The sequence below is a fragment of the Diorhabda sublineata genome, chromosome 4 (assembly GCF_026230105.1).
Source record: "Diorhabda sublineata isolate icDioSubl1.1 chromosome 4, icDioSubl1.1, whole genome shotgun sequence".
Classification (NCBI taxonomy): Eukaryota; Metazoa; Arthropoda; class Insecta; order Coleoptera; family Chrysomelidae; genus Diorhabda; species Diorhabda sublineata.
Window position 1 is genome coordinate 14287978 of NC_079477.1, and position 15201 is coordinate 14303178.

At 29.9% G+C, this 15201-nt stretch overlaps 1 protein-coding gene across 2 annotated transcripts in view; it reads right to left on the bottom strand.

Moving 5' to 3' along the window:
* LOC130442970 (homeotic protein ultrabithorax) overlaps window positions 1–15201 on the bottom strand; it is a 381554-nt gene that overhangs the window by 149690 nt on the left and 216663 nt on the right. For both annotated transcript variants that reach the window (XM_056777389.1, XM_056777390.1), the window contains exon 2: window positions 8091–8105. In XM_056777389.1, coding sequence (XP_056633367.1) covers window positions 8091–8105 — 15 coding nt within the window. The remainder of the gene's footprint in view (window positions 1–8090; window positions 8106–15201) is intronic.

Consider the following 15201-nt stretch of genomic DNA (forward strand, 5'->3'; position numbering starts at 1 on the left):
TATTATATAGATGAAAATGGATATATTGGTAATATTTTTTATGTTGTGAGGAATTTATTAACTACAAATAAATGTTATAAAATTCATGATTATTGGCGAAGAAGAAATGTATATGGTTGAGAGAAGGAAATAAAGCTTTACAGTTGAGTATGAATTAATACAGAACTCTAGTTTATACATAGTAATTTATATATAGAAAAGCCGCAGAGACTATATTCTATTGTATGTTCAGATCCGTGCGATACTTGTTCTATAATCCAGAAACGGACTCCAAAAATTTATAAATACTTGAGTTAGGTACATGTTTTTAAAAATGATAAATATCTAGAGTCAACTCCTAATGTATATTTATTATAAAATAAACTTAGAAACAATATTTTGTATTATGCACTCTTACAAACAGAATCAAATTTCATTTGTACTAAGGATAGAGTTTCGTAATTTATTAATTTTTTTTTTCAGATATTGCAAGTACTATTTTTAACGACAACTTAAAAGCCTATCTTAGGGACTCGCTCAATTTAACAAATTATGTTTGTGTGCTCTATTCTTTGGGTATCAGTTGATGTCTTTAAAAGGATTTTACTTTCAATCATTACCACGAACTTATAGGAGAAAGTGGCGAAAGGAAAATCTTATTATTGGTCAAGCTAAGTTGTTTTATATTGTGGATCACAGTTATAGTGAAAAAAATGAGAGAGCGAAGAGTTGCAAGCTTATGTAGTACGCATCTTGTAACCTGATACATAAAGGTATATGTATCACCACGTGAATTATGGTTGACTTGTTAAAATACCCAATATACTCATACATTGGGTTTTCGAGTAAAAGTACTAAATTAAGTTTATTCATCTATGTTTATAACCAGAGAATTATTATTATTCATTGTTTTTCATTCTCACATTTCACTCTTTGTCCAATTCCATCTTGTCCCATCTTCCGTCTAGTCTCCCATTAGCTTTGAAAGCGCTTGTCACACATGCCAACAATTATAGCAGCTACCATTCGTAAACAACGTAAATAAATGAGATTTCAAATGCATAAAGTTTTGAAATGGTACATAATGTATTTAAATTTATACCACTGGCCGCACAACATGATAAGACATTAGTTTCATTAGGAAAAACTCCGGAAATGGTGGCACAAGCAGTTGGTATTAGCCAAGGGATATTGAAAAATATTATAGGTAAGGAAATTAAAAACCAGTGAACTTGATGATCAATACAACTTCTAACAAACATTTTAGTGGAGTGTTTATTTGATATTCTCAATGGATAACTTGACGTGGTGCGAATGCTTTTCATATTTTAGCTTTAAATATCAAGTAATGTTCTAATTTTTTAAATTTTATGAAATCGTAAGTATGTCTAAATCTACATTACAAACAACATAATGTTAATGTACTCATACTTCAATAGCAAGACTTGATTGAAAGATCCTATTTTTATTCTTAAGAATATCATATATAGTTAGGTAAAAATATATTTATATATCATATTCTCAAAATTTCGTATTGAAAATATGATACCACTACGTTCTACTATCGCATAGATAAGCTTCACATAGGTAATAAATTGGTTCCCTAGAGGAAGATTTCATGTTAATACAGGACAACGCATTAATTTTATTGAAGATATTTGATATAAGCTCAAGAGAATGAGATATTCTGGGTCAGAAGTCAGTTCTCAGAAATCCTCCAGGAAATGATGAATTTTAAAAAAAGTTGAAAAGATACATCTCAAGGATTCATTACAACATCAAGAAATTGGATGAAAACGGAACTTTAAGCTGCAATAACGATATGTGATGGCACCGAGTGAAATCTTTGAAACAATTTGCTATTTTCACTTTCAAACTTTATTGTTAAAACATTGATCATTTTTAACTGACTTCGTTGTTCAGTGCACAAATTGGAATAAAAATTTTCACTGTGTTTATTAAATAGTGTTAGAAGTTATTCTTTATTATTTTTGGATTTTGATTTATCTCGTCCTAAACGAAGGCGTACTGTGTGTTTATTACAGAAAAATGTATTTTCTAGATTTGACGGTTGCTAAATATTTCTTCTGAGTCCGTTTCTGTCTGGGATCTGTATCGTGTAGAAGGTAAAGTTGTTATAAACAATAAAAATATCCCTGTTCATAAATCGCAAATACGAGCCAAAGTGGGTGTGAGGCTGCAAAACAGCGGCTTTATGCAAAGTATCTTTATGGACATCTATAGAGTTTTCAGTTTATGGTGCAAATTGTGTGCAAAATCGCACCTTTTAGAATACCCAATTATAATATCGGTGAATTCGAAGCTTCTATGCACCAGTGTTTGATTAAAATTACATGTAAAACTTGCTTTCAGCTTGTTTAACATTCCATTGTTTGCAAGGGAGAACAAAGGAATTTCGTGCCGCATTTCTCTCAGAGTTGTAAGTCTTAATTTTTAACCTCCGATTCTCAGATTATTTTGTACTCTATCCGACATGCATTATGTATACACTTGTGATCTACATCTTCATCGTACTATAATATAAACCACCAGTATTTTATAGCTCGAAAATATGTATTTTTTCACTATGAATATTTTAAACCCAATTAACGTACTTGACTACTACAACCGCTTGCCTCTATTTAAATAATTTCAAAAAATTTGTGTGTGTTAGGTATTTTGGTACAATTAGGTACTTTTTTTTCAAGTATCCTTGAATTTACTTTGATACTGAGCTATATACTGTTGGCTGTAACAACAATAAAGTTACCATATAATCGGTTGATTTACAATATCAAGTAGCCATGAGTATATATTTGATTTGACCAATCCTTAGTCATTATCAATGCTAGCTGCAGTCTTTAGTACAGTAATTGTGGCCAAATTAAGATTGTATTTGCTGACTTGCTTTATATTAGAAGCAAGATATGAAAATCACTGATAATATGTTTAGAGTGTATAAAGCAAGCGAGCTGATTCATATGGGAATATTATATTATACATTTTATAAGAGCGAGAATATGTTTGCAAAAGACTTAAGTATGGATTCGATTGGTATGCACAAATCTATTTGATGAGATTAGCGAATAGAAAAAGGAAGATTCTATCGTATTTACAATATAGAAGACTGGTGTTTGTTGTTAAAATTATAAGTACAGTAAATTTTATACATGTTTGTTTATTACATCTAGAAATTTTCACCTAATTTGATAATTTGATGTTCTATTTTTGAGAACTATCAGTTTTAGTATACCTCTCCCAAACATATCTGGATTATGTACCGAGTTTCAACAAATGATATATAATTTAGATGAAGATGTACAGATAGAGCAGACATACTCTAATTTAAATCGAAAATGACTACTGGAAATGAGAGAGTTTTTATCTTTCGACTTCATTTAAATTTAAATACAACGACTTTGTATTTTGATGGGGACGTAGTTACCCCAACGTTTTGACAAAATTTTATTTCAACTAATTTTGAAATAAAATGAATTTTTAAAATACTGGTTATTTATTTATACCATTCATTTGAAAATATAAGTTTTTAAAAATTGATCCATGTTTATGGTCTTAGACAAACCATTAAAAAAACGATCAAATTTAATAGTCCAAAATACGCATATACATTTAAAACTGTAGATATTGTGAATGGTTACATTTCGAAATGCAGTACAAAATTGTGAAAACTGTATGAACAAATAAATATCGAAAAATTATTTAAAAAATCCTGCATGACCTCACAAATACATGTTAAAATATAGGGGGAGAATAATTCTTGGAATAAATCTTCTATTTGAAATATCCGATTTGATAATATACTAAAGCCGGTACTACACGATATGTCCAACGTTTGTGCCAACATTCACCTTCCAACGTTGGCTAAGCATTCGATCAGAGCTGCAACCTTACTTTAACTTAAATGAAAACGTGACAAAAAAGTGATGAACAGCTCACAACAGATTTATATATATATATATTATTTTAAAATAAACTGGATGATACTGCCGACAATGGTTTTTGATTCAAAGTTCGTAGAATTCACACGCAATAAGATAAGAAGAAAATCGAAATTCGTCAAAATCTATCTGTATTCGAATTCAAACCTCGATTAACAGCTTAATAAGACTTTGCGCACCTACGTCCTGAAAAGGCATCCATCCGTAAGAAGTAAAATCTGCATTACGCGTATTAACACGTTGCTTGGAATGATAATATTGGGAAAGAAAGTTGTTCACTGATAAATCTATGGCCAACCAAACTGAGTCTTCATAAAGCTCAAAGATATATAACAGATATTTTATAAGGGCAACATTTATTAAGAAAAATTCTATGTTCATGCGTGATAATACCAGGTCACTCATTGCAAAAATTGTGATGTAATATCTCTAGTGAATTTCTGCCGTAGCTTGGTCTACGGGTTCAACCTTATAAAGCACGTTTAAGATCTAGGGATACGACTAAAACAACTACACAGCCCATCATTCAAATCATATCAACCATTTTCAGGAATCTAGAACACAATTTTTAGCTGGAAAGAAAAAATACTGCCCCATTATTTCCATACGATCAGGAAATGTAGATTATATAAACATTCTGTCTCGATTTTACAAAAGTCCCAGAAGGAACTTAGTACGAATAAAAATCCACACATATCTGGACCTTGAAACCCTTTCTTGTCTAATAGAAAATTCTATGGGAAATGTATGAAGATTGCCTCAAGACCAACATTAATCTTTTAAAATATTTCTGAAGCGGGTTCTCATACAAAAAATTATCATTATCATGCTGAATTCAATTTGATTTTATTTTCGTAATATAACTGATAACGTCAATAAATAATAACTTGTTTAAATTCTTATAAATTATGGGCAATAAAAATAATTAAAGTCGCAGTAACAAAACTCACAAAACCCTCGATTTCTTAACCGAATTTGTCGAATCGGGCAATTTCTAATCTCAAGAGACAAATTTCATCCGCCCAAGTTTCGATAACGGAGAGTCCAATAATTCTTTGGACGCCCCTTTTGCAGACATTTTATTTTTACTTTTTTTTCAGATAAAGAAACTATAAATCACTAATAACTAAGAGAATGTGATGTAAAGATAAATCGACGCGAGTATATCCTTTACTCGGACATTTTTTAAATTTACGAGTCCCTTATCATAAACGTAGGTAGTGTGTTTGTAAAGCCAGGCAGGATTTTATAAATCAGTCTAGAAAATGTGACAAGAATGTATTGAAACTTCATTTGATATAATATGAATTTTGGAAAAGGTGAAGTTGTAGTGAAAGCATTAGATAACTAGGGTATTCAAAATATGAAAAAAAAATTTGTCGATAAAGGCACTCAATCCGACAGTGTGACTAAAAGTAGGTTTAGAGTCCCTGAAAAGATAGTATTAATATTGGAGTTATCGACAAAACTATCAGATGAAGACCGAAAGTTACCGATTCTCAAAGCATAGTTGTACATTTGTTTCTATATTCTTATTTTTGTTAACAACACCTTCAACAAAAATCAAGGATAAAACAAGTTTAGCTTCTAATGTTGATTGTTTAGCGAATTACAAGTAATTGTCCTTGCCATTTTCCCTACTAGTTATTAACTTTGACTTCCATGAAACAGGTGATGATTTCTATCCTATAAATATTGTAGCTCCATACTGAAGACTAAAATTTTGATTTTAGTGATATTTTAGCCATGTTGACAAAAAATGGAAAATTTCAAAAAAACTAAAGGGACCCAGCTAAAAACAGACTAGATATAAATGAAAGCAAAAAATGGATATGAACTATGAAACAATACTGTTTTAGAAAGGTAAGCAGTCTCCATTGTTTGGAAGTATTAGTAACCATTATATAGATAAGAATAAGAATTCAAGCAGGCTTCTAAGCATACCATAAATTCCACACTTTCTGCATTTTTGTTCAAAATAAATCAGTACAAGTAATGAAATGGTTTTCCACGGAAGACCAATATGGCCAACAGTAACTTGTAGAAAAATAAACGAAAGCTATTAAAGAAAAACTTGAGATTCTCAAAGAATATAAGAAGAAAAGAAAATCATTTTGGACTTTGAAATTAAAGGAACATAAAATAATTATAAAAGCCTCATCAAATATGATGGATGAAATACATAAAACGAATTGAATATACTAGTGCAACTGAAGAATAACCGAAAAACTTTAAAGAAGACAAAAAAGTAAATGGCAGTTAATGGCAAAAGCAAGTTGTGAGTAAACACACCAAATTGGCAATTAACACCCATTGCAAGAAAAGATGGAGAAAAATAGAAGAAAAGCTGAAACATACAGTAAGACTACGTAATGTATGTCCACTGATATGTAGTTTTGTAATAGACAACTTCAAAAATGATTAATCTAAAATTCAATTGAGGGGAGATTCGAAAATGAAATATAACATCGTAACTCATAGCTGAGGAAATAGATATTTGAAATTTGGACTCAGTTAATGTTATTAATAGGTAACTTTTGATGAATATAAAAAACGGTGTGATACAATCAGAAATGTGCTTTTAGTAATAAGTACATGCAATGAAACTAAGAAGATGATGGAAATTTAAAATATATCAGAGGGCAGATGAACCTATCATCAAAAGAATGTGACTTTTAAAATGATTCTTGTCCGTTTTGAAAAAAATTTAGAATATAATAGTGTTAAAATAATTTCTTTTGAATTCCATAATGTTATAATATGAAGAAATAGAGTACACACTTTGGACAACAAACCATTTGAAATGCAATGTAGAATTTGGAAATGAGAGGTATTTTGGATTTTCAAAATGTTTAAAATGTTTAAGCAGCAGTGCTAGGTTGAATTATGCTTGATAAACTGGGAAGAGAAATATTCAAATTTTCCGTTACATTTTAACATAAAACACAGACTAACTAATATTTATAAATGATTGAATAATAATCAGATAATAAACAATGGAAAGGTCCAGCTATATCCTAATCCTGATTTTTTCTGGAATCTTAGCTCAATAGTCCAATTATTTTGGCGTGGATGATTTTTTAAACATGCATACTTTTTCATCAACTTTCCACACTTTGTCTTGGAATATTACAAGTAAAACGAATATGCATAAGAGATACTATTAGAAATTGACACATAGGGAGTTGCATTTATGATTTTAGAAGGTGGGACAAGAGACATGTTGATGTTTCGACAAAATTACCTTCAAAGAAATAATGAAATTAGAGACATTGGGAAACAATATACAAATTTCAAATTAAGTTAGTTTTATTACGGTTTCACGGCTCGTTTGATAAAATTATCTTCATTTTCAGTTTAAGGTATTCTACTAATTATGAAAATATTGATTCGAAAAAAAATCTACTAGGAGCATTTATAAATGAAACTCAATTAGTAATTTATAAAATTGAATTCGATTTTTATTTGTTTATTCTCTATTTTCATAATATTAAATCGACTTGTTTCTCTTAATATTCACTAAATTTTCAGATAAAAACTACTATTTAAGAAAAAGTATGTATTTAATTTTCTATTCTAGATTTCGAAGTACGCCTATGCGCAATATTTCTTCGGACGTTTGGGGATTTATTGTTTTCATTCTTTGTTCTATCTAGAAGCTGTGATCGTGGATATCAGGTTTATTATTAAAATGAGGATTATAAAGTTTCACAGAAGGGGGCTTGTGTTTGTTTATCCACCCGGCAACGACATATATGTGAATCTAACATTAAAAAAATTTTTGTTCCTTCAGTGTGGCCTTTCTATAAATAACGTGTTAGGCATTACCATAAGTTACCGAACCAGCAAAAAATTCTTTGTTTAATAAATCATTTTGTTCTATCGAAATAAAAATTAAAACACTGATCAGACTTACTAGTTTCGTCAAAAATCTTTATTCCTATTATATGAAGGTTTGAAAATGGCGTCATTACAGTGAAATTTGTATTCATTATTTCATTCATGATAAATTTATAGATGTAAAATTCCGAACCCATCTATTTACAAAAAATGTAATTAAGAGATGACAAATTATAACAGATATTTTGTTATTATGAATTTAAAAAATGATTTTTTTCAAATTAAATAATATTAAAAAATTTTGTTGCTTACCTAGAACGCCACCGCCTGAAAACAAGAAAAAATAAATTAAAAGCCAAAAAAATTTTAAAAAAATTTTGAGTTTTTTAGCGGTTGAATGAAATATATTGCCAATTAGCGAAATTGAGAACAAAAATTTCCAAATATAGTTTCTTCCAATTGACTATGTGAAAATATAGTAAATAAATAAAAATATGCTACTTCGTTAAGCAATTTCGTTTGAGTAGAATAATGAAACTATATATCTCTACTCCCAAATCATTATTGGTTGAAAAGAAATAAAACACGTTTTATTTAATTGCTTCAAAATTTGTCATCTCTTTTCCGATGACACCAAAAGTGATAGATTATATATACAGAAAAGAGCTTAACCTTTTATTTTGCAGTTGGCATTTTTTTTATAACAAATGCTGAAACACTATCGATCTCGCTATTATAGATACGTTCAAAATGATAATACGAACTCAGAAAATGATCTCTTCTCCTAACAAATGATAAGCATACAAATATGTACCCCATATAAAGTATATAAACGTGTCTCATCTCCCATTTGCTTAAAATTTAATATCTACTGTCAAATCCAGAGCTGAACTATTTTTCATGACCCATTCTGTATAAAAATAAATTTAAATGAATATAGTTTGAAATACAATTTTAATGTTGATAATATTGGAAAATAAACTTTAATTAGAAGCTGTTGAAATAACCCGGATTGTTTGTTCATTACATCAGCAGCTCTCTAAATGATAAAAGTAATTATTCAAGAAATAGTTTGACGAAGTAAGCTGGAACTATAGTCTACTATAGTCATTTATAATCATGTAAATCGATTTTAAAAGCTTACACAAAAATTGGTGGTTCAAAAAAACGTTTTGTGCCATGTCCATAATCGGACGTAGGCAACTCTAATTTCTAATAATTCGACGATGTGTTATCTGGGCACTATACTATTAGTGATTTGCTATTGCCATCCAATTAATTTTGCATCCTAGATGACCTAATTTCTACAATTTCAAGAAATCTGGTAGTCACAAAGGTTTGTGAACCAGTTCTCTTGCGATCATCAAGGCTTTTAGTCGGGAACATAATGTTATTATTTTGTTTTCTCCTTACTTTTATGTTGGGAAACACCTTAAGAACAACATCTAGTCAAAACTAATATACGAAGTTTGACAATTAAGAAAAGATGCTTTAAAAATTATTTATTATAAAATTTTTCGGTGACAAGTTGATTCCCTTCTGCATTAATACAAAATTTGTTTCAACTTGTCGAACCTCCAACATCACTTTTATTGCATTTATTTGGACGTCCCAAATCTATTCAAACTGCGATATTTGTGCGATGTTATTATTATGATGTAGAGTTCCTTTTTTTGATGTCTCCAGTTTTTCCGATTAGAGTATTTGATTCGTGGTTTTTTCAGGTGAAGCGGACTTCTTTTGTAGGTTGTTAAAAAGTGAATCAGCATCACTTTCGACTTACTCATGCCAGAGCTTTTTGGGTTTTAAATCATTTGGTAATATCCACTCTTGATTCCGGCGTAGGATCACTTTCTGCATGTTGGAAACACTGATCTGCGATTGAAATTCGATGTTGCTCTTGCTCTTCTGAAAGGTTTGTCGAAACCACTTTTGCACAGAGGTTCTGATCGAGAAATATTGAGTTAAAATTTACTTGTTGATTTTGCGGTTGATATTTAATTCTTCACTGCGCACCTAGACCGGTCACCCATCTCGTTCTCTGTCTTCCACGTTTTCATGGCCCTCCATTTAATGCTAACGAAATAAGCCCAAGAAATAATACTGTATCGCAAGTTTTAGTCGCTGAATCGACCATTTTTGCAATAAATTTGATTGAGATTATGATTAACCATTTCTGTGACGAGCACCACTAACACAATGAGTGATCAAGTGCAGCTGCTGGAAAGATGAATGAATAGAGCAGGATAAGAATTTTAAGTTTTTTCAAGGTTACCGCAAGCACGACAAAAAAATCCTTTCCTTTCCGCATGATGTAAATAATTAGAAGAAATTTTAAAAATAGATCAACATAGTGTATTATCCATAACTGATGCCTTATATTCGATATCGTATTTAAAATCAATCTTACATAAAATAGATGACATTGTTCACAGTATATATTATGTATTAAAATATCATTTTGTAATAGCAACAATAGTCTTAATTAGACACATCTTATCTGATCCAAACTACTTTAATCCATTACATTGTGGATAATCTATAAAAGCATTTCGTTACATTTTAATATTATTGTTTTACCGATATAGAAACGTGCATTGTAATCTATCCTTTTTTATGAGTGAAGTAAAAAAAATCTGATGTATTTCTTCATCCTGGATATTGATCATTGTTTATTAATCGATCTATATGAATACATACCTCAAATGTATGATGTATATATGTGATGGTAAAAAAGTATGGCGATTGCAAGAAGTGCAGATCAAAAGAGACCTCCCAAGTTGTGGTTTCAGGTTCGACCTACCAGATAACTCCAACATAATACCGCCGGCCATTGATAATCATACCACATGTTCATCGATTTCATACCGATTATGACAACGAATCAAATTTTTAGTGCAAGCGATTATATACCTACTCTCAACGGTTATTAGGTTTTCTTGTGGTAAATTTGTGTTTCAGGAAAATTAAGTTATTAAAGGCACTCTAATAATAATAATTTCGTAAATTACGGGAGTATAGGGAGAAATGAATTCAATTAATTTAATGAAAGCACTTAATTTTTGTTTTATCAACTTTATGTAAAAACAAATTACTTTGGATAGAATTTCACCTCCAGATGCACGTATAAAGTACAAAGAATTTAAAAATTGATAATCAATTTCCATAAATATGTTTATAGAATCTCTTCAATCCCAGCTATCGAATTAACTGATTCATTTAACAACAATAATTAAAAAGATACTATAAATTTGAAATCTTTTTTTACTACTAATCATTTTGAGATTTTTTTTGTTTTTGTAAACCTAAATCAAATCAGAAAATGAACACTACAAAATTATTTGCAAATACAAGTTTATTTTGATATAAAAACAACATATTTCCCTTATATAATGCGATGTATCGCGATAAATTTCAAGTTTAAATCGTTCGCGGATAATATTTTCACTCCTGCGAACAGTGCATGAAGACCCAAGGGGCTAGGTTATGGTGCAGCCTCGAGTTCCGTATTCCCGAAAAAACAAAAATTTGTTTTGTTAAAATGACAGCGATGTTGAAAACATACATCATGTTAAGATAAACAAAAACTGTTCACTTGAATATATTTACAACATTTAAGTATAAGATTTTTTCTATACTTGAAAGTAAATTCGAAATCAAGCTTTTCAACAGGAAAGACTGGGTTAACTTACCACATTGATGGGCAAATTTGCACGGTACTAATGGCTCTGCAAAACATGATCGAAAAATCACAGCTGGTTCTGGACTTTTATCGTGCTCTCAATAAACTTGCTGGTGAAAGGATTTTAAAGCTGCTTTGCATCTTTAGATATAGGGGACTCAGTTGCAATAAAATTGACAAAGACTTGGTCAAGCTTGGAGCCTTTCAACAGCTTAAAGTGGGAATCCATAACTAGCCGATTATAGCTCACCTCACAATTTAAAAAGTTTTCACCTTATCATTGTGAAATTGATTACATTAGGTGCAAATGAATATGTGGCAAGAATCGATGAAACACTTAAACTTCAAGATGTTCTTCTACTATTATATCTACCAACGGACAATTGGTAAAACGCTAAAAAACATGTCATAGTAGAGGAAACTAAATTGTAGAAAATTGATTGTTGATAGAGAAAACGATAAACCCAAATATTATTTCTTTGGAAAATTAAAAACGGGTGATGATGAAACCCTACCGACAAAACACAACTTACTTTACTTAGTACTTCATAACACGAAAGAATTTTTTTTTAATAAGATCATTTTTAATAATGCGCTATAAATTTGATGTGTTTATATTTATGTTCAAATTCAAAAAAATCCTAACCTAGAATTTCGGGTTTCCTGGGTGGGGTAGTCATATAATCTTTTAAATTCTGTATATAAATCATTACCACAAAAGCGGTCCATATTAAAATTAGCTATAAATGCAATGAAATAATATGTTCATTGATTTTTGAATTGTATTTTTCTTAATATGATGGTACTACTGGACTAGATGAACATTATGCTTTTGCTTGTATTCCTAAAGCATTGTCAGTTCAGAAAATAACAAAAGGTGTCAATAAAAAACAACTATACAAACATAGATGGTATGAATATCATTTATTCGTGTTTTTTACCTGATAAATTTGATAAGACATTTCGGTTCGAGGAATGAAAATTTCAAATGAACTCAAAAATGAAGGAATACCTTCGCAAATTAATAAACTATGTCTCAACGAAAACAAAACCTTATCAACTATTTTTGTAACCAATAAATCTTCACTATGAATTTATTTTAATTTCTTATACAAGTGATAAAAACCACCTTTAATTGCTTTATGATGGCAATTATCAATAAAACTCATTTTAGGTATAAATTTATTCTGGCTCTAGGGCTAAGCATGGTGTAAAATACTAGTTCACAATCATACGAATACACTACAACCTGTAATTACAGACGTGATTGCCGTAATTTATTGTCGATGTTCTCATTATGCATTCATACATCCTTAATTGTTTTACAACCAACAGAATGATCCCATTGCGAACATACATCATCGTTTTGTTTAATGATCACTCTTGACATCAAGCCTAAATATAATTTATCGAATATGTTGGTTTGTTTGTGTATCAATTTCAATTTTTTTTAAATCTATTTATTTATTCATTTATTCAAATTCTTTTTTAGATCTATTTGTACAGAATATGGAGAGCTCTGATATTGGAGTTAATTAGGTATCATCCATTATGACATAAAAATCACTTGTAAAATCATATTTGGCTCGAAAAACTTAAGCACAAGAATTATTGAACAAAAATTGGACATTAGCTTCACACGAAGCTTGTTAAATTTTATGTGTTACGTCTTGTACAAACTGAATATACCAGTGACGTAGACAAAACTCTTTACTGATGACGTAATTATAAATTCTTGCTTCGAAAATCGTAAGAGAGCATAGCAAGATATTTAAAACTACCTAAAGGATGTTTATCAGTTGTTGATAAAATAAGTCGAAATATAATTGTAAACACAAATCAAAACATTAGAAAGAGGACATTGTAAACTCGTAGACCACCACGTAACCTCAATGACATTGGTCATCAACAAAAATCGATTCAAACTTTATGACACAGAGGAGAATCAACCAAACCCTCAAATGGAACAACTACTGAAATACTTGAACAGATGATAATTTCAAATAATCTAATTATACTATATAAAATAGACTGATAGCACCTTCAACGTGTACTGTTTACACTATTTTATAGAATCCTTCAGGCTTTGAAATATATCCCATCCTCATAAACACTGCTTAAGGTAGGTACTGATTCGTTTTCTTCGATTCAGTCGATTTAAATGATTTCCATCAACCCAATAGTGAATTTGTCTACTTGATATCTTTTAAACTCTTCTTGTTCGTGTTATTCTTCTTCTAACAACACTCTGTTAATCATAGTGCAGCATGCAAATGATCACTCAGCTTCCCTAAATGCATCCAAGGATTCATCATCCTAAGCTTTTTAAGAAGCTACGATGAATAAAAAATTTGGAAGAAACTAACACATTGAAGAAAATCTTGACTTGGGTTATTTCAGTAACATCCAGAGGATTTTGCAATTCTTGAGAGTTTTCATAGCCAATTTACCCATCCCCATGCAGTTAGGACCGACAAAGCTGCTCATTCTTAGTAAAAATATAGGCAAACAGTCGAGATCAGTTAAACTGAAATGATGAAGAAATAATAGTATACTGAATAAAAAATAAAGAGATTTAGAATTACAAAATATGTTAAAAGTTATTAAAGAATGAAATTGCTATTATCGCCCTCTGGCGTAGCTCTGAAAATTTCTTCTGAAGAATTGCTGGGTCAACAAGTGAAGCAATATTCTTCATCATTCATTTTTACAGCAATATTATTAGTTTAATCGATCATTGTCTATAAATACACGATATATTCAGTATATGTTTGTATTATAATAATAGTAATTCAAAAATTAGGAACTACGTAAAGTCTATTCATTAGAAACTCACAGGTAGAAACAAGTATTTTGTCGTAGCTCATAATTTCTAATGATAATTTTGGAATATTAAAACAAGTTAAAAGCAGAGACAAGTAGTGTTAATGCTTTTGACAATGTATTGAAGTGCGTAAAAAATTTCAAATGTAACCAGTTTCTTCAAACATTTTAAAAACAAATATTTTTGAAGAGGACAAATTGTCCAATAAACTGAAACCCTGTCTCCATTATTTATAACCATTCAACGTTGAATATGGTGTATTAAAAATATTTAATTATATATATTGATATTTTGAAATTGACAAAATATCTGGTAGATTTTGAACAATTTATTTCCATTGGAAACATATTGTGCCTACGCATTTCTGCGTGAATTAAATGCTACCAAAAATATGTATAGAATAAACAACTTTTTCCATTTCTTTGAATATTACAATAACGTTGATTATCAAAATTCCGTAATGTTTTACCGGAAACCTACCAATTTATAAATGAAAATTCTTGAATTTAATGTAACAAAGTAACTGAACCAGCACCTTTTACCACAAAATAACAAACATTTCTCATTTTTTCCCCTTGATAATTAATTATCATTCTTTAGTCAGGAAAATGTCTCAGCAGAAAAACCGCATTTGTGGAATGCTCGATAAATTACTGACCACAAATTAAAAAAATGAGCCAGTAAAAATTAATTATACGCTCAATAGCGTAATTGAGTATAATTAACTAATAGTTGAGGATCAACATGTAATTATAAACAAGATGGAAGGAGTTTATATGCATCCACATGAAACTGAATATTTACAATCTTTTAACAAGAAATGATAAAGTAATAGATAAATAATAATTGTAATTTTTACTTCTTCGATTAGGGGGTTTTCTAGAAGTAAAAAAATAAGAAAACGTTTTCGTCTGTTA